General features: G+C 40.1%; 1 protein-coding gene and 1 long non-coding RNA gene across 3 annotated transcripts; one reads left to right on the plus strand and one right to left on the minus strand.

The window, feature by feature from the left end:
• Positions 1–395: 395 nt before the first annotated feature.
• Positions 396–20,167, minus strand: rab3gap2 (RAB3 GTPase activating protein subunit 2 (non-catalytic)). Of its 2 annotated transcripts, none has more exons than XM_077239627.1 (35): positions 19,554–20,167; positions 18,678–18,751; positions 18,468–18,585; positions 18,273–18,354; positions 17,971–18,018; positions 17,387–17,462; positions 17,145–17,246; positions 16,928–17,027; positions 16,679–16,777; positions 13,449–13,597; positions 13,255–13,334; positions 13,045–13,134; positions 12,290–12,429; positions 11,250–11,445; positions 11,022–11,165; positions 10,840–10,922; positions 10,289–10,353; positions 10,117–10,207; positions 9,912–10,033; positions 9,609–9,813; positions 7,318–7,415; positions 7,020–7,125; positions 6,772–6,932; positions 6,524–6,698; positions 6,049–6,189; positions 5,819–5,925; positions 3,429–3,495; positions 3,207–3,277; positions 3,093–3,128; positions 2,941–3,015; positions 2,546–2,761; positions 2,140–2,229; positions 1,743–1,943; positions 1,347–1,511; positions 396–1,265 (listed from the first exon to the last, which is right to left on the minus strand). In XM_077239627.1, the coding sequence occupies exons 1-35, from the start codon at positions 19,663–19,665 to the stop codon at positions 1,113–1,115; spliced, it is 4,038 nt and encodes a 1,345-aa protein (XP_077095742.1). In that variant the 5' UTR covers positions 19,666–20,167; the 3' UTR covers positions 396–1,112. The 2 variants fall into 2 exon arrangements, with proteins under 2 accessions (XP_077095742.1, XP_077095741.1); XM_077239626.1 differs by having other exon boundaries at positions 2,896–3,015.
• LOC143747135 (uncharacterized) lies at positions 19,943–25,389 on the plus strand. The gene is made up of 3 exons (XR_013206677.1): positions 19,943–20,041; positions 24,575–24,702; positions 24,787–25,389. It is a non-coding gene; the product is annotated as an uncharacterized LOC143747135 (long non-coding RNA).
• The last annotated feature ends 296 nt before the right edge of the window (positions 25,390–25,685 follow it).

Consider the following 25,685-nt stretch of genomic DNA (forward strand, 5'->3'; position numbering starts at 1 on the left):
TAGTATGAAATCTCAGTTTCCAACTCGGAATTCTGTGTGTCTTGGTAGGAAATTTAGAGTTTCTTAGTAGAAAATATGATTTTAGAGGGAGTTCATGAACAATTTTGTGAGCAAAGACAATAAATGATAATTTCATACTGGGAAATCTTGAGTAGGAAACTCTAGTCCAGTAGGAACTGGGTGTCCTAGTTGGAAATTGATTTGATTTGAAAGGGGGTTCATAAGTAAAGTCAATAAATTATAATAATTTTCTACTAGTAAAGTGGCTTGAGCTTGAGTTGGACTCCTCTAATCATATTTCCTACTAGGTGTTCCTACAACTTCCCACATTAAGGAAATGTTACTGATAATTTAATGCTTCCGTTTCATTTTTAAGACAATGAACTGCACAACAGTTCTCGGAAATTATCTTTAATTTTGGTATCACGTATTATATGAGCAGCCAGGCACAGCTGGTGCAGGACTGCATAAAAGGTCAGCACTACAGAAGAGGTCTTTCTTTTCTCTCACCTTGCAACCTCACCTAAAGTTGTACATTTAAAATAAACATACATTAACAGATGACATTTTAGTGCTTGTTCACTAATAAACAGAATCAATTAGACATTACAGACACATTTAATTGTCAGAATAAATGAACGAGAACATATAGAATTTGAAATGAAAATATACCCCTCATGGTGTTAATATACTGTAATGTAATGCTTTGATTATACTGATTAAGGAACAATATTATTTTAAGGCTTCCTTGTAAAGAAAGCCCCCCTTCTTTAATTACAGGACTACTGTACATGAATAACATAGTTTTTATCCTAATAACACTCTAGACACTAGAGACTCCAGGCCCTTTGTTTGTGACACTATCAATGTGCACAGGCATTGTGGGGTAGCACATCCTCTAGAAGTGCTAGTGTTCTTGATATGTTATTTTAGTGACAGTTTAAAGCCTGCTAAATTAAGTAGAGTACTTATGATAATGATGATGATGCATTTATTTAGGCTGCTGACTGGATGGTTTTCCAGGTCTTTGGGCTCCTGGGAAGGTTTTTGGAGTCTGGAATATTTAAAAAAACATGATTCTCATTCTCTCTCCACCAATACATTTCTCTTTATCAGGGCTCTTCGTGTAAAGAGTCCACAGCCTCCAGCAGGTGGAGGGCAAGGCTATACTGGGCGTGGTTTTCGGGGAGCATCTCAATGACTTTGTTGATCAGTTGACTGCTCTGAGACAGAGGTACTGAAGGACAGCGCAGCTCACTGGGGTCCTAAAAACACACACAAATCATGATACAGGTGAGTGTAAGACAGTAAGAGACTGGCGAACTGTGCAGCCCTTGTATTCTTACCATAGCCTTCAGCCAGGTGCAGAGGGTCGGTGGTAGACGGGCCAGCAGCTCCATGTTGGGTTTGGTCTGTGACTGGGAGTGGAGTAGGGAGAAAGAGAGTCTCTGACCAGTCAACACCAGCAGCTGAGAACCCAAAACATCCTTGTCCTGCACCTCCATCATCACCTGAGAGATTACGATAGAAAGAAATAGACACAAAAAAACATTAAAAAAGATAAATAAAAATGACAAAGAAAACAATAGAATGACAAAAAAAGAGAAAAAAATTAAAAAATATATCAAAAGAAAAACACAAAAGCGAAAGATAAGTTTAGAAAGAAACAAAAGAAAAAAGCATGATCTTTTACTCCTGTATGTAAGCTCAGGAGGTTTAACAAGGTTTTGTGTGCGCGTTACCTCCTCTGCCCGCAGGTCCAGGCCCTGGTTATAGAGCTCACAAACAAGGTGTCTGCGTAGTATGTCAGTATTGACTTGCAGTAGAGACGAGAGCTCCATACACACAGACGGCCACATGTCTTCAGTACCACTGTGTTTCACACCGTTTTCCTCAGCTTCAGCTAAAACCTTCACCCAGCCTGTTAACACGTTCATCAGAAACTACACACACAGTAATACAGTAAGACAGTGCATTCATTTTGGTTTCAGAGGTGAGCTATAAACATCTTACGACCTGTTATCTGAGAATCTTTTTGTTAATAACGTGGTCAACATTTCACTGTCACTGTACAAAAAATAAAAATGTTAATACTTATTTAAGTTGGAGGCATTCTTGTTGAGAGCAGTTCTGACTCACTTCTTGTCTCACAGCCACCAGGTTGGGGTCCATATCTCCACTGGGCAGCAACTGAATGGATGCCAAATCTCTAAAAAACGCATTCTTGCCCTGTAGATGACAGAAAAAAAGAGAACATGAATTAAAGGCAAAAGAACTTGTAGTCGACATGAAAAGTAAATTGCGATAATATTTTTTTCCTTGGAGTGATGTATTTTGTAGTTTGCTAATTGCAGCGATTTCATGAGTGACAGACTGCTGGAGGTGATGGATTATTTTTCAGTCCTTGCACTGGTGAGCACGTCATGAGAATTTATGACAAAAAAAAGGCAACATTCCAAAAAAAAGAAACTGTAAATTTTGATTTCATGGTGACATGGTAACATAGTTAAATGTGTTAATTGTGTTTTTGTTGTCCTGTTTGTACCTTGCTGTCGAACAGACTGAGCGGTTTCAGGCGTAGGGAGAAGGTCATGGTAGCGTGCAGTAGTGACGCTAACACACAGTGATGCTGAACGAGGGGATAGTGTATGGATCTCTGATCCAAAGCTAACTCCACAATAGACACTGGACCCTCAGCACTGCCCCACACTTCCTCCACGCTTACATCTGGAACAGACACTTCCTCCACCCCTGAATCCGCCTGAGAGAGATAAGACGTTTATAATATATTTCAAGCTTTTATTTCAACCCATAATTTGTTAACCTTTCTTGAAAAATCCATGATAACTTAAGACATGCTTCCACCCATGCAACCACTGTTTGATCAGTCCTTACTCTGGAGAAAAAAGGATAGGAAGGGAGAAAAGAGGAAGATGAGACCTCCATCAGAGCCTGCAGTAACTGCACGCAGGAGCCCAGGAAACTCTTCACGGCTGCGTCTCCCATTCCGACATCCTAAACACACACACGCAAACTAGTTCATTTAAATGAAACAGATCTAATTTGAATTAATTCTTTATGTCTTCTCTTACCCGTCTGCACAGCCGGTCTTTAGGTGCCTTTCCCACCTAGATCAACACATGCACCGTCAATTATTTAATCCTAGTCACAGCACACAAAGAGCCAAAGTACACAGACACACAAACCTTTTCCATTAGGAAGGCAGCAGCTGAAAACCGCTTGACTATGAAGGTCTGCCACATCATTGCAGAGACACCTGAGGGAAGAGCATAGTTGAGGGAGAGAGTTATCATATGGAAATGATATGGAAATCATATGGAAATCCTTCTGTTGTGAAGAAATATGTTGTGGCAACAGAAAACAGCTTTCACTTAGTCAATATGCCATTTTTCATTAGTGACTCTTACCCAACTGAATGTAAGGACTAGAGATCATCTTCAAAAACTCCACTGACCACTCTAAGTACTGCCCCACCTGAACAGAAAGAGAGAGATGAATTGTGATTGGCTGAAATTTTATATCAGCATTAGGAATATTAGTATATATTATATTATATCAGTAATCAGTATATATCAGTTCAGTATTACTACACAGCGAATAGCAAGGATTCGTGGGTGGTTGCCCTGCACGCTTAATAAACAGAAAGCGTAATAAACAGAAAGCGTAATAAACAGAAAGCGTAATAAACAAACTCCAGCTGGTCCAAAATGCAGCAGAGTTCTTACTAGAACTAGGATGTATGACCATATTAGCCCAGTTCTGTCAGCACTGCACTGGCTCCCTATTAAACATCGCACAAATTTTAAAATATTGCTAATTAATTACAAAGCACTAAATGGTTTAGCTCCTCAGTACTTGAGCGAGCTCTAAACACATTATAGTCCTTCATGTCTATTGCGATCTTAAAATTCCGGCCAGTTGATAATCAAAATCAACCGCAGGCAGTAGATCCTAGCACCCAAACTGTAGAATACTCTCCCTAGCCTTGTTTGGGAAGCAGACACACTCTTGTCAGTTTAAATCTAGACTAAAAAACGCATAACACATAATCAATTTCTATTATTCAAATCAGTTAAATGATTGTTAGGCTGCATTAATAAGGTCAACCGGAACCAGGAACACTTCCTAGAACACCCGATGTACTTCGTAAGAAGAATGGCACCTACGCTAATATTAGTCAGTCTGTCTCATCCTCATCCTGAGGTTACCGTAGCCAGCCGTATCCGGATCAGATGGTGGACCTGCACCTAGACACGACCAAAACACAGCCCTGAATATCAGCAGAGACCTTGTCTACTAGACAATCCCCTGTGAAGACCTCGTCAACATGACAGCCATCGGCACAGACCACAAGAACCAGACAGGTCCTCTGAACAGACCCTGTGGCCAGAGAACTGTGGAACTGTGAGAATATTTGAATCCTACCCATCCCGATCTGAATTCTGACTCGTCATACAGCCTGAATTATAATGACACCGTGTTCAGTCTTACTGAGCCTGTTTTTTCCCCCAAGGTTTTCTCTCCATTTTGTCACCTGATGGAGTTTGGGTTCCTTGCCACTGTCACCTCTGGCTTGCTTAGTTGGACATTTAATATTCAACGATATTATTGATCTGACTGTACTAACGCTGTTGTATGATAACTGAACTGAGCTGGACGATGACATCATTTTTTGCAGAACTGCTTCATAGAAGAAATGAACTGATTTAATAATTTATGATATTTACAACGGAACACTGAACAACAGCCGAAATGCATAATTTTCCTGTTATCACTGTAAAGCTGCTTTGAAACAATCTGTATATAAAGTGCTATCCAAATAAAGGTTACTTGACTGCTCCATTAACAATTTTTGAGTACTTTTAGAAGTAAGTATTTGGAAAAAAATAAATACAATTATTTTGCTAAATTAATGTAAATTAACAAAAACAATTCATTTGGTTCTAAATAAGAACTGGCAATTGGTTCCCAACCTTATTATAAGAAAGCTCTGAGACTTCTTCGGGTGCTTTCACACCTGTAGTTCGGTTCATTTGGTCCGAACTAAGGGCGAAAAATTATACTTTGTATCATTTTCAGGCGTTTTGGTTCCTTTTCACACCACAATGATTGCTCTGGTCTGAATCAGTTGATAAGTTGATGAAACAAACCAAAATGCAGTCACGTGACAACATCCACATCACTCGTTGGCCAGATGTGTCTTGAACATATTTCCACAACTGCACTTAGATTGGTCAGAATTAAGGTGCGGGAAAATTCCAACAGAACTCCCGGAAGTAAACAAAGAGGAAAATCCAGCAGATGTGGAGAATTCGCTCACAATGTATGTTCAGAATCAGCACAAGCTTTATCCTTTTGCAAATCCCGCCATAAACAAAAAAGTCTAGATATAAATAAGATATAGATATAAAGATATAAATAACAAATTCACTGTGCAGTGCAGACAACTTCAGTGTTTATGATGAGATTTTAGTGAGAGTGCAGAACGCGGTAAGTCAGTCATGGCTTAAAGGGAGCGCTATTGAGAATCTAAATAACAATTCTTTGGCATTTCGGTCTGTTCGAGGTCGAATCACGGTCTCACCACAAACGCTCTAGAGTTCGCTTGAAAGCGTACCGAGGCCACCTCTTCGAGGAGGTCTTGGTACGCTTATTTGGTCCGCTTTTGGTGCGCACCCAAGTGCGATTGCTGCTTTCACACCTGCCCTAACGAACCACACCAAGGGGGAAAACGAACTCTATTGCGATTCAACCGAACTAAATGAGGCAGGTGTGAAAGCACCCTTAAAGTCTTTACCTCTGGGTCTTTGTTCCACTGGACCACATTTTCCCAGCTACAGTGAGCAAACAGCACATCAGGAGACAGAGAGCTTGGGAACCGCTGACACACACACTCCAGCAGCTCTGAGACAACACACATACATGCTTTAGTCCAACACAGAACACACACAGATGGTTAAAATAAACCACCATGGAACAATTTTGATGAATCATCGAAGTCATATGATCAGGAATATCCATGGTTACCCTCCAGTTTCTCCTCCCTGCCTTGCTGAAAAGGCTGTTCCGAGGGCTCATTCTCTCCCCTCTGTTGAAGGATCTTACTCAAGAGATCTGGAGACACACCTTGTCTGAAGATCAATTTTGAAACGCAGTCTGCTACACCACCTAAAAGACAAAAAACGAAAATATGGAAAACACTATAATCATTCATTTGCCTATTACCTGGTATGAAAGCATATATTTTAATCTTACTTTTACTGACAGTTTCAATATTCACTAGCTTTAAAAGTTGCATTTATTTTACAAAAAACAGTAGATTCTTCAGTAAAAAAGTTAAAAACATTTATTTGAAATAGAACTTTTTTGTAACATTATAAATATCTTTACTGACACTTTTGGTCAATTTAAGGCATCCTTGCGGAATAAAAGCATTAATTACTTAAAAAACATCTTACTGACCCCACAATTTGGAATGGTAGTGTATGTGTGTTTTATGCACCTCTGCCACTCTCTAATAGCGTTTTGACTGAGCAGCGTGTAACAGTGCCCCCTGTGGAGCCCTGAAGAGACGGCAGGCAGAGCAGCGTCTGCAGAGCAAGAACATCCTCCAACTGCTTTATACACACCACCCACTGCTCCAACTCCAGAGAAACACACACCCACTCCTCCTGAAACTGCACACAGAGAAAGATAGTTAAACACACTGCACCAATTCTACAGATGCAGAAAAAAGACACACACAGACACCTTGCTCTCTGCCAGCCTGGTGATGGCATTCTTGGCTACACGATGAGCGACTAGAGCAGCCAGTAGTGCGGAGGCCGCGCTTTCAGACTGAACACATGCTGTGCGGACCTGCTGCCACCAGGGTGAGACACTCTGGCCATCCCATGACTCATCTACTGCTCCTGATACACACACATTTTAAATATTAATATGCATGATAAAATATAGAGAACACAAGGTCAGTCTCTCCTCCAGATAATGTTAAAGACCTTTCATTGAGCTGAGCGTAGACAGCAACGTGTGCAGGTGTGAGACGGCATCTGGGAACTTCAGTACTTCTTTCTCTTTGTTCAGCCAAACTGACAAGAGCAATGACTGCGAGAGAGAGAGAGAGAGAGAGAGAGAGAGAGAGAGAGAGAGAGAGAGAGAGAGAGAGAGAGAGACGGTGTGAAATCAAAAGGATTTGATTTTTTTTATAAAGAGGAAAAAATCTCAGCAAAATCACATTCTTTTCTAATCATTCCATCCTTCAATATTTTGTGTTCTTTTTACATCACTTTATCTTACCAATAGCTGCTGAGGGCTGATGCCACTTTCCTGCAGAGTCTCACACACTCTCTGTAAAGGACTCTGTCCAGACAGACAACCCCAGAACAAGAAACTACCTGAAAGCATTCAAATTCACACATAAATTAACCGCTTATGTAATGACCGTAACGCACCAATATTTAAATTCTGAAAATAAAGATAATTACTTTCATGTTACCGCTGATAACCTTTAAATGGCCATTATTAATATTGTAGTCAAGTCACCTTTATTTATATAGCGCTTTTTACAATACAGAATGTTTCAAAGCAGCTTTACAGAGACAACAGGAAAATTATGTTGTAATAGTATTGTTAAATATAAAATTAAATGTCCCCAACTAAGCAAGCCAATGGTGACAAAGGCGAAGAAAGGCGAAAAAAGCGACCAAAACTATTCTGTATACTATTGTATACTAATCTGTCTAAATAAAAACTAAAAGCAATCATTTAAAATGTTACAAGTGAATTTAGGCAGTACGAAAATGGATATTCATTTTGAGATTTGCAAAAGATAACATTTGGTTATTATTGTGTTTTAAAAATTAACTTAGAGAATATGCAAATTGGCCCCCGCCTCCACTCACTCACACCAGCTCGGAGTACCTGTTCCACTTGGTCAACTTTACTGTAGTAAATCCTACACAATGGCAAGTGGAAATATTGGTTTAACTCAGGCATATATGCTATAAGAAGTAGTAGAAGATTGAATAACTATAAATTATATGATTAGCTTTTGGCTTGACTACGTTATCAAACAGCTAATAATGTGATGTTAATGCTACAAAAACCAAGTAAACACATGTTCCTGTTCGTCATCTAAATAGTTAGATGATCTGAACATCATAGAAAGTCAGTGGAGAAAAGCCACACCTGCACGTTGATGGGATTGGTTACATGTTTGTCTAAAAGCATATTAAAAACACCACATAGACATTAGGGATGAGTCACGATTTTCGAATATTCGATTAGTTGATTTTATTATAGAATATCGAATAGGTTGTGCGATTATTGTCTATAAAAAAAATCCCCATGTTTTCGGTGCTGTGACATGTTCATGTAACCAGAGGGTGGCGATGCCAATAATGCATCTAATCTATCAATCAACTCTCAGGCAACAGAAGAAGACACACATTGTCTCACACCAGAGCATGTGAGCGGAGTGGTAATTTTCCTCCAGAGCGGACAGCGCACTTCTGAAAAGTAAGCGCCGCTCGCTCAGTCCACTCGGCGCTGCTCGCTCAGAACGCCCTTTGTGACATGCTGGTTAGAAAATGTGTGAAATAAGTACGACTGCACGACTGAAGTTTATTTTCTAGTCGACTAGTAGTAGTTTCATTTAAGCCATTAGTCTAATCACATACTTATATTGATTTAATTATAAAAACTTAAATATATATGGGAGAGAATGCTAAACCAGAATGAGCGTTTTCGTAATATATTGCCTATTCCGCATCTCAACGCACGCATAAAGTTTGCCACAAAAAATGGCAAAAGTAACGATTATGCATGAAACATTTGAATTGTTTATTAATAAACTAGTGTTTTCTGTCAGTGTCGGCTGCAAAGATAAATTTGACGATGCTGACTCGCCATCTTCGCAGTAGTGAACGCGCCTGTAGAGAGAAATGCACACTTCATACGAATTTGTCTACATATGCAGAGAGAAGCCCATTTGTTTTCGTTTTGAATTGTTTTGTTTAAAAGTAGACATTTCAAGCTTTCTATAGATATACTTCTCAGGTCTTTGAGGCAAGTATCTTACAGCTACGCTGAGTTCCGGTTCATTTATGAGACGCGCTCCAGTTTGCACGCCGGCGCCTTCGTGTCCTGATTATATTGTCTACTATATTTGCTTCTTGTTTATGCAATTTGTTGATGAAACATTGATTAAAATGAAGATACAATTTATACAAAACGAAATTCACTTTAAAGAAAGGCTTTCTACAAAACAAAACTTAATAAGTGGTCAAAATCATGTCTGATCCATTCCAAATGTTTTCCGATTTATTGGGCATCTTATGATCCTATCTTACTCATCTCATGCAGTTCCCTTTTCATATAATCAACATAGATTGAAAAAAAACCCAAAAACATTATATTATTAAACATAAATATGAAACGTATGTTTTAGTTTATTTTTTACTTATATTTAAGCGTCACACTGCTCAACTTTGCTCACATGCTCTGGTGTGTAGACTATAGATGCAAGTGTGCCTGCATGTGGTGGAGGGGTGCGATTTTCGAATAATAATCAAATAATGCGGTTTTACCTAGTTGGGTCCAGTCGGTATCAGGTTGTTTAATCACTCTGAGCTCTCCGTTCACCCATTCCAACTGAGAAAGAAATGTTCGGACTGGCAGCGGCCCACTAGAGTCCTGAGCAAATGAGACAGAGGGCCGAGAGTTCATCTCTGTGTATCGTTGCAGGATTGGGCCAACACGAGCAAGATCCTCCTCAATGCCAGAAAACGACGGCTGTACAGAGAGCAGAAGTTTTAAGTTCAAATCTTAGTGTGACAATGGTACATTAGTTTTGCTTAACTGGATAGTGTCTGTGTGCGTGTGTTACTCACATGTTCTGGCTCGGTGGGTGATGTATCTGGTGTGTGCAGTAACTGAACATCTGTATAGAGCTGGAGAAGTTTGAGCTGGGATGAACAAAACTGCAGCAACGACTCATCCACTGCTTCAGGATCTAATACGAAGACACATGAAAACCAGATCAAAGTGTTTAAATATGAAAAATACACAGTGCCCAGTGAGGATTGAGGGAGTTACCTTGTTCTTTCAGGCTAGCCAATAATGCACGAGTAACATGGGTCAAACAGGACACTGGTGCATTCTTATTGGACAGCAGTGACTCCAGGGCCTGTCAATCAATCAGATATTTTATTAAAGAATTTATTAACATATATGAATGAATATGTTGGTGTGTGACTGTTTTACTAACCTGTTTCTTAATAGCTGGATGTTTAATGTCCAGTAACACACTTTGTGCTTCACTCTCAAGCAGAGCTGTCATTGAAAGTTCAAAGGTCAACTCAAACATGTGGACACATCAGTGCAATAGAACTTAAACACAACATTGAGTAGTAGTAGTTCTTAAAAAAAAAAAAAAAGACAACTTGATGTTCTGACGTATATGCATGCTCTCCCGTGAATATTAAAGCGATAGTTCACCTAAAAATGATAATTCTGTCATCATTTACTCACCCTCAAGTTGTTCCAAACCTGTATCAATTTCTTTCTTCATTAGAACACAAAAGAAGGTATTTTGGGCCCCAAAATAGTTGATGGGCCCCTATTTACTTCCATAGTATTTTTTTCTTCATCCTATGGAATTCAGTGGGGCCCATCAACTGTTTGGTTACCCATATTCTTCAAAATATCTTCTTTAGTGTTCAGCAGAAGATATAAATTCATACAGGTTTGGAACAACTTGAGAATGAGTAAATGATGACAGAATTTTCATATTCGGGTGAACTATGAGGTATGTCTGACCTGGTTCCACCTCCCTGGTCCTCAGTAGAGTGGTGAGTCTCCTAAGCAGGTGCATGTCTTTAGCACGCTCACTCTTCTTATCACTGACCAACAAACAGAATACAGATACATCTGTGCTCGCCTGCATTATGTGTGTTTTTTTTTTTTATATTAATGTGCAATTTTTATGCATGAGTGTGTACCTGAGTGCCAGGTGGAATGGTATGGTGACGGCTCTCAGGGCTCCATTAACCGGATCAAACAGACACACCTGCTGTGTGTGTATCTGCCAACCCTGACTGGTTACACTATTCACACCCATTAACCTGTGACCTGCATAGAACAGCCTGAAAGAGAGAGTAATGAATTAATGAATATGCATTTATGAATAGTAGCAATGTATTTTTTTTGTTTTTAGTTAGAATGTGTACCTGCAATGTTTGCCTACAGTAAAAGCCCCTACTCGAGGTCCATGCTGAGTTCCCCACACCTCTAAAATGCCCCTACGTGGGGCATAAATCACCAGAAACTGGGCGTGCCGGCGGGGCATAGAGGGAGATGTGGCTATTTCTCTCTCCCCAGGAGCCTCTGACACCTGCACCCACCCGAGCTGAGCATCACGATAGCCTACACACAATACAGACATTAAGAATTTTTTTTATTGTTTATATACACTACTATTTAAAAGAAATATTACATATTTAAAACAAAAGTTTACCATTTTAATACATTTTAAAATGTAATTTATTCCTCTGATGGCAAAGCTGAATTTTCAGCAGCCATTACTCATTTTAATTTTCACATGGTCTTTCAGAAATCATTTGGTGCTCAAGAAATATTTCTTATTAGGATATTGTGGTGCTTAAAATGACACTGATACATTTTGTACAGGATTCTTTGATGAATAGCAAGTTAAACAGAAATCTTATGTAACATTATAAATGTCTTTGCCACACCTTTTCACAGTTCAAGTAATAAAAATATATAAACTATTTAAAAAAAAAAAGGCCTCAAAAACAGTTGAACAGTAGTGTAGTATATATTATATGTAATTGTATAAGTATGTTATTGCATATAACATTTTATAAATACTAGTATAAATATTAAAATAAAATTTCATAATTGTATAATTATATATTAATTATATTTAAAACAAATATAATTTTTTTTACAATAACATTTATCATAAAAAATTGTTGTTTTGAAGATTAAATTTACAGTTGCATGCTTTTTCTTTAAAACCAAAATATAATTTATTACAAAAAAAAATTAACTACACACTGTCAAATGGACAAGCAGTCCATAATGATACTGATTTGCTCTGATGTTTTTAGTGTGTTTGTTCACTAAAGCATTCATCACACTAATTCAAATGTTGTTTGTCACAAGATACTTCTGCAATTTAATAGGAACAGGCTCATAAGATGCTTGTTCACAAATCAGACTACATTAGTTGCGCTACACTGCTCACCCTTCCACATCCGGATGGCGATGCCTCGGGCCACATCCAGCAGCGTGACTCTGCCAAAGTCATCTGTGACTCCAGCCATAGTGTTACATGGAGAGAGACAGATAGACTCGCCATGTCGACGAGAATCTGGAAGACCAAACCTGATGATAGCAGAAAAATAACATTTTGCACTTAAATTAGCTAAATAAGGTGTGTATCAGTGTTTGGTAAGTTACTCTAAAAAAGTAATTAATTACAAGCTACTAATTACATCTTTAACAGTGTAATTCGATTATTGCATTAATTTCTCTCTCTAAAAAATATCACATTACTTATTAATAATTACTTTCTAAAACCCATATCAACTTTGACCAATTGAACAAAACAAGGATAGACTTGAAACTGCTCTTTTAATTAATTCTTTAAAAAAATAAATATAAAATTGCATAAATTATTCTTGAACTGACCAGAGTCTTTGAAGGGAGAATGTTAGATCAAAACATGCATTTCAACATTAGATATTAAATTTGGATGATAAATCCTATATTGTTTTATATAGAATAGTTATATTGGTCTATACAAGTCTATTACAACAGAATTAACTGTAATTTAATTACAGAAAAATGAAGAGTAATCCCTTACTTTACTTTTTCAAGGGAAAAGTAATTAAATTACAATAATTAATTAGTAATGTTTTACACCCAACACTGGTGTCTATATGATTAAAGAAGTTAAAAAGCAACATTGGGGGGTAGTATTACTGCATTCAGATTTACCTAACAGGAAGGGCTGTGGCCGGCTCCACCTTTGGCTTCTGTTTCTGCACTGACTCCTCTTCATTTTTGCTCTTCCATCCCAACCAACCACTATGGAGGAAGAAAAGAGAGAGAGACAGAGACCAAGAATGCGTAAACATGGAGTGAGCTTGAACATGACAGGCCAGTGTTAATGAGAGCCAAGAGTTAAAATAACCCAGACACACAGACCTGGCAGCATTGAACAGAGCTGATGTGAGTTTGCTGGCCACAGCCAAAGCCACATGGGAGAGAAGAGGCTGAGAACTTCCCTGAGATATGAGAGAGGAAAAATGGCCATAATCATCAACAACAACAAATAAGCCACAAGCACCAACAATAGAACAAGGAAAAAGATGTGTGTGTGTGTGTGTGTGTGTGTGTACCTCTATAGCGTAGTAGAACCCAGTGTAGGGTCCTCCTCCCACTGTGATATACTGACTCATAGCAGGAGGGCTTCCTTTAACCGAAGCATGATATCCTCCCAGAATAGAGGCATTTTTCATCTGATCGAACACACTCAGAGTAGTAATACCTGAAAGAAACACACATTACCTTACACTACAAATCAAAAGTTTGGGGCCAGTAAGATATTTTTTTTTGAAAGACATTAATAGTTTTATTCAGCGAGGATGCATTCAATTCAAAAGTGACAGTAAAGAAATTTCTAACATTACAAAAGAGTTCATATTTCAAATACATAGTTTCTTTTTGAGCTTTCTATTTATCAAATAATCCTAAACAATGCATCAACTGTTTTCAACATTGATAACAAGAATAAATGTTTCTTGAGCACCAAATCAGCATATTGGAATAGAATGATTTTTGAAGAGTCGTGTGACACTGAAGACTGGAGTAATAATGCTGAGAATTCAGCTTTGCCATCACAGGAATATATTACATTTTTAAAATATATATTCACATAATAAACAGTTATCTTAAATTATAATAATATTTCACAACATTACTGTTTCATTTTTCTCTTTAATGCAGCCTTGAGCTGGAGAGACTTTTTCAAAAACATCCTACTGTATGGAAGAAAATTAAAGCCTGATGTTTTTGAAACAAAAAAGCTTGTTGAATTCACTAATTGAAAAAAATATGCATGGCATTAACCGTGCTTCATGATTCAACCATGTGTAGTCAAAAGGTAATGTTTGTTTTATAATTAATATTTCTTTATTTATTTGTTTATTCATTAATTAACTAAATTTATGACGTGACATAAAGGTGGAATTTATTGTATTGTACACAGGGCCATTTACTGAGTTTTGAAAAGAAAAATACAACTGTTGCCACTAGAAGGAGTACGTTGTGGGTTGCCATGGGCTGTTTACACCTCAGACACTACAAGCTGCGACTGAGGAAAGCCACTGAAGTCCCTTAATTTATTTCTCCTGATAATTCAGGTATATGTTCATAAAAAGTGAAAAATGTGTGCCATTGTTAATGTAAAAACATGCAAGTTCACATTTCCTATGACTTATAGTCATAAAACCAACTGTGAAGTGTTCATGTAGGCATACTTGTACAACTTTTAGATTGTTGATATTTAAAATAAATATGAGCTCATGAGGTAGTGATAAAATAGCAATATTTACACGATTTGACAGTTTATTTTATTAAATATAAAGAATCTAAAAGGTATGCATCATGCATGACACGTACATGAAAACTTTATGACTGTAAGTAACTCTCTTCAAATGCTATTGAAGTAAGAAATGTGTATACCAATGTCGAATGTAACTTTAGAGCCGGTCCCTAAATTTGCAAATATCGATCATCCAATATCAAGTCAACTTTATGCCAGTATTTCACAGGGAAACGCTAAGTGTTAAACTTTACGCGAGCTCATCTGCTTGCCTGTAGCCTATATAGTATAGCCTAAGTCCCCAATGAGATGGTGTTTTATATCACTGTATTAGTCCATTAAGCTATATTAAGAGTTTTATATGTCCCAACAGCCGGGGAATCCTGGAGAACAGCTAAAGTTACAGAGTAACAACCGAGAGAAATATATGTCTACCTCATATTTAACGTTTATTCTGTACATCAGCATCGGGAATAATGTTATAATCTCGTTCTCGGTAGAGAAAGCTCCTTACATTTACACAGGGAAAGTAACCGTGAAGATACTGAATTAAAAATAAAAGCAGATTTTGTGTCTTTATCAGCTTTTCCGCATGAACGTTACTGGCCCTGATAATCATCAAACATACACTTACCGCTTGCTCCATTTCTGTAAATCCGTTTTTGAGAATGAAATTAATGACTCTCTAACTGTTGCTTTGGTCTTCATCAACAGCCGCTGGCACCTCCTGCTGGTAAGCCGACTAACAGCAGATAGAGATTATCAATCGGTACTCTACTGCTATTCCTGCAGTTCCCGGAGGTCGAATTTGAACCACTAAATTTGTGGAAGCGAATTTTTTAAAGCAAAATAAAATGGACCGAAAATTGCCAGTCGAATATTATAGGTTGTGTATTTTTAACCAGAATACATATTTTGGAAGTGAAATCTGAAAGGTGAATATGGATTATTGAAGTTTTAATAATGAAAATGTGTGTGAGATGTTTTGAATTGAAATATTTACAGCTTAAAAGGATAGTTCACCCAAAAATGATAATTCTGTCAGTATTTACTCACCCTCATGTTGTTCCAAACCCGTAAGACCTTCATTCATCTTCGGAACACGAATTAAGATATTTTTGATGAAATCTGAGAGCTGGATCACTCCTCCATACTAGTCCATAGGCTTCTTCAGGGATTGAACTTGCCGGCCTCGAAAAGTTATTAAAGACATTGTTGAAATAGTCCAAGTGACTACAGTGGCTCAATCTTAAGTTTATCAAGCGACGAGAATACTTTTTGTGCGCAAAAAACAAACAAAAATAACGACTTTATTTCAACTATTCATTTCCTTCTCTATGGGCCTCTAGTCAGTTAACTTAGTGTGATTGCGTAGAGCTACGTCACACGTAGGCTCACTATTGGCCGACGCTCGTCATGTGTGTGATGACAGACTCGAGGCCCACAGAGAAGGAAATGAATAGTTGAAATAAAGTCGTTATTTTAGTTTTTTGCGCACAAAAAGTATTCTCGTCGCTTGATAAACTTAAGAATGAGCCACTGTAGTCACTTTGACTATTTTAACAATGTCTTTAATAACTTTTTCGGGACCTGCAAGTTCAATCCCTGAAGAAGCCTATGGAGGAGTGATCCAGCTCTCATATTTCATCAAAAATATCTTGATGCGTGTTCCGAAGATGAATGAAGGTCTAACGGGATTGGAACAACATGAGGGTGAGTAAATACTGACAGAATTTTCATTTTTGGGTGAACTAACCTTTTAAGTATACAACCATGTTTTCAGCCCATAAAAATGCAAGCCCTAAAAATACCATGCATTAAAATGCAAGCACAGTTAATGCAATGCATATTTTAGAAGTAGTGCAATTCACCTAGCTTTTTTGTTTCGAAAACATTTGCCATTATTTTACTTCCATACTACTGACCCCAAAGTTTTAAACAATAGTGTATATAACCAGTTTTTCTACGGTCAAAGAAATAAAAAATAAAATGTTAGAGAAATAAAATAAAATAAATCTCTCTTACCGATGCTGGAATGGTCTGTAATTGTGTCCATATCTTGTAGGCCCCACTTCTTATAGGCCAGTGGAGGAGGCTGGATGACATCACTTCCTGCTGCTGCCGCTAAAAGGCGAGGGGATAGATACAGGGAATAAAAGGGACGAAAACAAATAACATGAAAGGCAAAATTAAAAATATGTAAGGCATTACTGGCTACACTATAATCTGGTGAAAGCCTGATACACATTCATACACCAGCATTCTCTCTCTTACCTCTGGCAACCTGGTTTCGACAGGCACGTAAAGACTGGAAGAGACTAAAGCCATCGATGGTGACCAGGGCTGCTGGGTACAAAATACTGAGCTCCTCATGCTGATGGAGAGATAGACATTTCAACATCATCAGCGTAGTTTGGTGTCATGGGTAACCATGCTAAGAATTGCTTTGTGCAGAAATGAACACATCAGTCAGTGTAAGAGTTATCGGTACCTGTTCCGTTACTCCAGGGTGACGTGGAATCTCATAGGTGCGACATTTGAGACGCTGCACAGGATCTTCATGCAACAATTGGGCCAACAGAAGAACACCACTCTACATACACAGGCACACACACACACAAATGATGGATAAGACCTGGTTTTAATTAAAAATGACAAATTACTGTATATTATCAATGCATTAAAGAGTCCAATTCAGCTAGTGAGTTTATAGGTCAGAAAACATCACTGTACCTCTGTGTAGAAACGGACATAACCTGAGCTGAATCCAACCACAATACAGGTCCAGTCGGGTCGGCCGGTAGAACTTCTAAACAGATAATGAGCACATACATTACTGGTCAAAAGTTTGGAGATGGAAAGGATTTTTTAAATGTTTTTGAAAGAAGTCTCTAATGCTAACCAATTATGCATTTATTTGATCAAATATACAGTAAAAATTGTAATGCTTGGAAATATTATTACAATTTAGAAAAACTGTTCTCCACTTTAATACATTTTAAAATATAATTTATTCATGTGATTGCAAAGCTGAATTTCCAGCAGCCATTCTTTTTTTCTCTTCTTCTTCTCAAGAAACATGTAATATTATTATTATCAATGTTAAAAGCAGTTATGCAGCTTAATATTTTTGTGGACATTTTCTGAATTCTTTGATGAATAGAAAGTAAAATAGATTAAATTTATTGGAAAGTCTTTACTGTCACTTCTCATCTGCTTAATGTGTCCTTGCTGGATAAATGTATTATGAACGGTAGTGTATGTGAAAGAGTAGATCTGTTTATACAGGAGTGTGTGTGTGAGTGTGATGTTCTTACCTCTTCTGGCTGGCCAACGGAATACAGATAACACTACTGATACACTCTCTGTGAAAAGAACAGACAGAAAATTGAGAACCAATGAACAAAAATAAAAACATTATCTTTATTTCTTTTTGTTATTCTGCCTCTGAGATTTCTATTTATTACAATCCCTCTTATTATAAACTATTTTTTTTATTAAATGCTTAGAAACTCTACTTATAATATTGTTCAATTCTGTTCTTGTCTTGAATCCTGTTATGTTATTTCCCATTAAACCATCCAAACCTGACCCTTCCCTCTCCTATTTCGTCTCTCACCCCTCTTCAACTCTTAGCGTTCCGCTCCAGGTCACAGTTAAGGCCATTTCTTCCTGCCCACTTTCAGCTGTCCGCCACTTTGCTGCCAATCAATCAATCAATCAATTAATCAAACAATCAATCAGTCTACGAGTTATACCAATCAATAACCAATAAGCAATAAAGAAGAGATTAATCAGTACTGTATGTGTGTACCAGAGAGAAATGTGGCTTTATGCTCTCGAGCAATGACCAGTAGATCTGAGCAGGGCGAGAGAGACAGAACACAGTCCTGCAGCCAGGGGGCGTTGTGCTGTTGCTCCTCCTCCTCAGCCTAGGAGAGAACACAGGTTTGGAATGACATTTCATTTGAGTAAATTATAACATAATTTTCATTTTTGGGTCTTCCAATCCTTTAATACAAACCTGAGCTCCATCCTCTTTACCGTCAGGATTCTCCCAGGAGCCCCAGTCCGAGTCATCCCACGTTAACTCATTCTCTAGAGAGAGAGAGAGAGAGAGAGAGAGAGAGAGAGAGAGAGAGAGAGAGAGAGAGAGAGAGCAAATTATGTGCTGTAAATAATGTGGTCAGCAAGGATTAATCTATTCACTATAACAGTCGGCTCAACCTGCTCCTCCAACCTCTGTTAGAGCTTATTATAGTCTTATCCTTTTTCTCTCTATCTTTAATTCCATGCATACTCATTTCTCTCTCGCGTCACACTATAGTCAAGTGTTTGACACAAATTGCCTGTCAATCGAAGGACAGAATCTTGAATGCAAGGTCCCTTCCTTTTTTTCCCGTCTTTCTCTTCATTGTTCTTTCGTTCATTCACAGTCTCAAACGCAGTCATGTGCTTCAAAATCTTTCTGCAGGATGACTCATTCACCAAGAGCAAGCACACCTCCCTTCCTCTCCCTCTTTCTCTCTGCAGGGAGTGAATAAGTTATTCTGCATGAAAATTCACCAACATACTGTCCATTGACTTAGCATTAGATTACTATAAAATCAGTATATTTTATATCCCCTAACTCCACACCTACCTCTCACATACATTTTTCTACATTTATATATTTATTAGGTTTATACTGTTTATATACTAATTATACTGTTCTTTTTTGCCAGTCATGACTGTCATTCTACATTTACCTTCGAACATCCACTTTTTAACTCTACCAACCATCCAACAACACCCTTATTGACACCCATAAATCACCGAACAACCGCAGTGCAGGAGAACCATCATTAAACTGGACTTTAACGTACATACACAAACGGACTGATTTCAGCAGTAACGTTACCTGCTTGTGTTTTCTCTTCCTCCGGGCCGGCTTTCTTGTGCTTGGGGAACAGAAACTCTCGCACCTGTCTGAGCTCCTGGACCCGGCCGAACTCCAGCAGACAGCAGGACATGATTCGGGCGGAACGAACCGGACCCAAAACCTGCGGATTCTACGACATAAACCCAACGTCCGAAACACGTACCACCTCTTAGTGTGTTTATGAGCCTGTCAGTGAAGTTGTTGTGAGGGTGTTGACTGTTTTTTGGACCAGAGCGGTTCAGAAAATCCAGCTGAGGTGTCAGTGAGTTGTTGTGATGTGAGTTTTGGATGACACATCCACATCCGCTATAGACATGCTAATCGCACTGCTGCCTCCTGCTGACCTGGAGGACACGCACACTAGATATAAGAGTGACATTGCAGAGAACTGTTTTCATTTAAACTGTTAAAACAGTTTCTTTCCTGATTGAGTCCTCAGAGGTGAAGATATAGATCCTTTCATTCGGGTATGTTGGTTATTTAAGCACCCTTAGATAAGAAAACTAAGTTATATACACTGCCGTTCAAAAGTTTGGGGTCGATAAGATTTTTAATGTTTTTAAAAAAAGTCTCTTCTGCTCACCAAAGCTGGATTTATTTGATTAAAAATACAAAACAAACCCAGTAATATTATTAAATATTATTTCAATGTAAAAGCTGTTTTCTATGTGAATATTTAGTAAAGTGTAATTTATTTTATCAAAGCTGAATTTTCAGCATCATTACTCCAGTCTTCAGTGTCACATGATCCTTCAGAAATCATTCTAATATGATGATTTGATGCTAAAGAAACATTTATAATTATTATCAATGTTGAAAACAGTTATTTACATTTTTATTTCAGGATTCTTTGATGAATAGAAAGTTCAAAAGAACAGCATTTATCTGAAATAGAATCGTTTGTAACATTAAACACTACCGTTCAAAACTTTGGGGTCAGTAGGCCTAAGAATTTTTATTTTATTTTTTGGGGGAAGTAAATAAAATAAATCAATACTTTTATTCATCAAGGAGGAATTAAATTGATCAAAAGTGTAAAGACATTTATAATGTTACAAAAGATTATATTTCAAATAAATGCTGTTGTTTTTAACTTTCTGTTCATCCAAGAATCCTAAAAAAATGGTACACAATGGTTTTCAACGTTGATAATAATCATAAATGTTTCTTGAGCATCAAATCATCATAGAATGATTTCTGAAGGATCATGTGACACTGAAGACTAGAGTAATGATGCTGAAAATCATCTGTTTTTACTACAGATGATTCATGAATCATCTGTTTTTAAAACAGCTGTTTTAAATTGAAATAATATTTCACAATATTACTGGGTTTGCTTTGTATTTTTAATCAAATAAATGCAGCCTTGGTGAGCAGAAGAGACTTATTTTAAAAACATTAAAAATCTTACCGACCCCAAACTTTTGAACGCCAGTGTATATATATATATATACACATAATGGGTTAGATGTTACACTGTATTTTTATTATTTTATTCATTTATTATTTTTTATATTATTATAATTATTTTACTTTATCGATACATACCGGTAGTCTATTGGGCTTTTCGTCAAAATTTAAAGAGTACTACAATTATTATATAAAGTAGCATAAAAATATTGTAATTAAAGAATTTACAGCATTTAAAACACATTTGATAAAAATAAAAAAACCTCAGTCAAAAAACTGAAAGTCTTTCAGTTAAAGTATACCTTGATTTTATTGTTCATTGTTGTCAATGAACAACTAAAACAGACAGGGTATATACACACACAGAACTAACAAGGTGATAGGAAACAGCTGAGTGCAATGATGAGTGATGAGAACAGACAAAGGATCGTGGGAAATGCAGTTCCAGAATGAATGGTGACAGTAAGGGAAAGAGACCTCTAGTGGACACCCGGGGAAACACAAACCAACACTGTGACATAACCCCCCCCTCTACGGAGCGGCTACCAGACGCTCCAAGACACACAAAAAACGAACAAAACAAGAGTCCAGGAGGGAGGTGGAACGGTGGAGGATCAGAGGGAGGGATGGGGGGCCAGTTCCATGAAAGGAAACAGAGACCCATCGGGCGGCCACGGCTCAGGAACAGACACTGGCTCCGGCTCAGGAACAGACACTGGCTCCGGCTCAGGAACAGACACTGGCTCCGGCTCAGGAACAGACACTGGCTCCGGCTCAGGAACAGACACTGGCTCCGGCTCAGGAACAGACACTGGCTCCGGCTCAGGAACAGACACTGGCTCCGGCTCAGGAACAGACACTGGCTCCGGCTCAGGAACAGACACTGGCTCCGGCTCAGGAACCAAAACTGTAACAGCCACAAGAAAAGACACAAACACAGAAACAAACACTGTACCTGAGCCGGAGCCAGCGCCTGTTCCTGAACCAGTGTTTGTTTCTGTGTTTGTGTCTTTTCTTGTGGCTGTTACAGAGCCCGACTGGCTCCGGCTCTGGAACAGGCACTGGCTCTGGCTCTGGAACTGGCTCTGGCTGCTGTTCCACGGGCTCCGGCTCTGGAAAAGCAGACGCGGGCTCCTGTTCCGCGTCTGGAACAGGCACTGGCTCCGGTTCTGGCTCTGGAACAGGCACTGGAACAGGCACTGGCTCCGGTTCCGGCTCTGGAACAGGCACTGGCTCCGGTTCCGGCTCTGGAACAGGCACTGGCTCCGGTTCCGGCTCTGGAACAGGCACTGGCTCCGGTTCCGGCTCTGGAACAGGCACTGGCTCCGGTTCCGGCTCTGGAACAGGCACTGCCTCCGGTTCCGGCTCTGGAACAGGCACTGGCTCCGGTTCCGGCTCTGGAACAGGCACTGGCTCCGGTTCCGGCTCTGGAACAGGCACTGGCTCCGGTTCCGGCTCTGGAACAGGCACTGGCTCCGGTTCCGGCTCTGGAACAGGCACTGGCTCCGGTTCCGGCTCTGGAACAGGCACTGGCTCCGGTTCCGGCTCTGGAACAGGCACTGGCTCCGGTTCCGGCACTGGAACAGGCACTGGCTCCGGTTCCGGCACTGGAACAGGCACTGGCTCCGGTTCCGGCACTGGAACAGGCACTGGCTCCGGTTACGGCACTGGAACAGGCACTGGAACAGGCACTGGCTCTGGTTCCGGCTCTGGAACAGGCACTGGCTCTGGTTCCGGCTCTGGAACAGCAGACACTGGCATGTCCAGGATCCTAGCCAGACGCTCCAGATATTCCAGCATTGCCTTGGCGGCCACACGAATGGGCATCTCTTGATCTGTCTCAGACTGGGCAGACGGGACGTGAACAGTCTCTGACTGGGCAGACATTTACATTTTACATTTATTCATTTAGCTGACGCTTTTATCCAAAGCGACTTACAATTGCTATATTTCAGAAGTAGCACGCCTCTGGAGCAACTAGGGGTTAAGGTTCTTGCTCAGGGACACATTGGTGTCTCACAGTGGATTCGAACCCGGGTCTCTCACACCAAGGGCATGTGTCTTATCCACGCCATCACCACCAGACGTGACATGAACAGTCTCTGACTGGGCAGACGTGACGTGAACAGTCTCTGGCTGGGCAGACGGGACGTGGGCAGACGTGACGTGAACAGTCTTTGGCTGGGCAGACGGGACGTGGGCAGACGGGACGTGAACGGTCTCTGACTAGGCAGACGGGACGTGAACGGTCTCTGGCTGGGCAGACGGGACGTGAACGGTCTCTGGCTGGGCAGACGGGACGTGAACGGTCTCTGGCTGGGCAGACGGGACGTGAACGGTCTCTGGCTGGGCAGACGGGACGTGAACGGTCTCTGGCTGGGCAGACGGGACGTGAACGGTCTCTGGCTGGGCAGACGGGACGTGAACGGTCTCTGGCTGGGCAGACGGGACGTGAACGGTCTCTGGCTGGGCAGACGGGACGTGAACGGTCTCTGGCTGGGCAGACGGGACGTGAACGGTCTCTGGCTGGGCAGACGGGACGTGAACGGTCTCTGGCTGGGCAGACGGGACGTGAACGGTCTCTGGCTGGGCAGACGGGACGTGAACGGTCTCTGGCTGGGCAGACGGGACGTGAACGGTCTCTGGCTGGGCAGACGGGACGTGAACGGTCTCTGGCTGGGCAGACGGGACGTGAACGGTCTCTGGCTGGGCAGACGGGACGTGAACGGTCTCTGACTGGGCAGACGGGACGTGAACGGTCTCTGACTGGGCAGACGGGACGTGAACGGTCTCTGACTGGGCAGACGGGACGTGAACGGTCTCTGAGTGGGCAGACGGGCTGTGTCTCCTTCTCCGAACCACTGGACTCAGGACCACCGGAACCGGGACCACCAGAACAGGGATCATCTCCCGACTACCTCCTCCACTGTGACCTCCACGGGACCCGCGAAACCTGACCAACCGGGTCCCCTTAAAAACTCCCTTCTCTGCCGCTAGGTGGCTGGGGAAGAGATATTAAAAAACATACCGCTGGATCTGGGTTTGATGGAGTCGTTCTGTCACGGAGACACACACAGGGGACAGAAGATCCAAAAGCAGTAGTTTAATAATAGGGTAATCCAACTCACAATCAGTCCAGGCAGGGGGTCAAAGTCCATAATACCAATCCAAGGCAGAAACAAGAAACAGAAACCAACATCAGAAGTGTGGGACATAAAACAATGACTCCATAACAAACACTAAAACAGACAGGGTATATACACACACAGAACTAACAAGGTGATAGGAAACAGCTGAGTGCAATGATGAGTGATGAGAACAGACAAAGGATCGTGGGAAATGCAGTTCCAGAATGAATGGTGACAGTAAGGGAAAGAGACCTCTAGTGGACACCCGGGGAAACACAAACCAACACTGTGACAATTGTTGTCTGAATGTTTGCTAGTGTGATTTAATGATTCACTTGTTTACCCATCAGCTATAGCAAAAATATGATTTACAGTACCAGCAGCCTTAATGTGTACAAATGCTTAACATTATAAGAAAACAGGCAAAAGAGATTTACCCACAGAATAAAATGTTCTGCTCAGGAAACCTGATCATGGAGAAGAGAGTTCACATAAGAACAGACTGTGCTAAGAGAACATTTTCACCAGAAGCCAATAAGGTCTCCATCAAGAGATCTAACAGATCTCAGCTTTCAACTCAAGACCAACAGGTACTAAAGAAACATGTATTAGGAGCTGCTACTACTGCATGTGTGGACTGGGCCTGTCACTGATCAATCTCCTTCACCTCACAGAACAGGGTCAGGGACTACAGGCTGGTTCAGTTGCTGAAAAGCAGCCAGCTGGGCTGTTGGCTGAGTGAGATCTGTGCAGGGAGAGTGGCACTCCAGCTGCTGACAGCCGGACTCTTCCTGCTGTGTCTCTGGCTCCTGGCAGAACTGTACGTGGTCCTGCCCTGCTTCCTTCTGTGTGGCTGCCTCTTTCATGAGCCATTCAGGAGGGCAGTGAACACAATCTGGACCTGGATAACAGCTCCTGTTGGGGATAAAGTGTTGGAGAAGGTGCCCCACACTGATGGATGCACTGGGATTAAGTGTGAAAAAACATGGTGAAAGACAAAACCTTCCCTTTACTGTAACCTCACTGTGACTTCCATTTTTTTTGTATGGAAAACAAAGGCGGCTTGTGTTTAAATTCACTTCAGAATTAATTTTAGTGTTGACAGTCTTGGTGGTCATTGAACTTTTGCCAGGTAAAACATACATGTCCCTTGACCTAGTGACCTTTTATTGGTCCTGGAACAAGATCATAACCTTGAAATCAAAATACTAGTAATGAACTATGAAATCCGATTTAAGAAGAATTGGCTCACCTATTGATGAGATGGAATTTGAATTCCACACAGGAAATTGAATAGGGATTTCACTTGCAATGTAAACTCTGTCTATAAAGGTGCAGACACATTTACCGTTGTTTGGGTGATATTTCACAGAATATGGGAGTAATGATGATGAACCAACCTCAAACAACTGTATAATAATGAAGTGTAGTGTTCACATTCAAAACAAGAAAGACTACTATCTTGGTAACTAATAAAGCTTTAATAATCGTTTTTGCATTGTGCGTGCATCCTCAAAGTCAGTATAATATTATTTTCCCATGTCCCTAAAATTTGATTGGTCAACTGACTGAT

This window comes from Siphateles boraxobius, unplaced genomic scaffold, assembly GCF_051911475.1.
Source record: "Siphateles boraxobius isolate OS27281-9 unplaced genomic scaffold, OSU_SipBor_1 22, whole genome shotgun sequence".
Classification (NCBI taxonomy): Eukaryota; Metazoa; Chordata; class Actinopteri; order Cypriniformes; family Leuciscidae; genus Siphateles; species Siphateles boraxobius.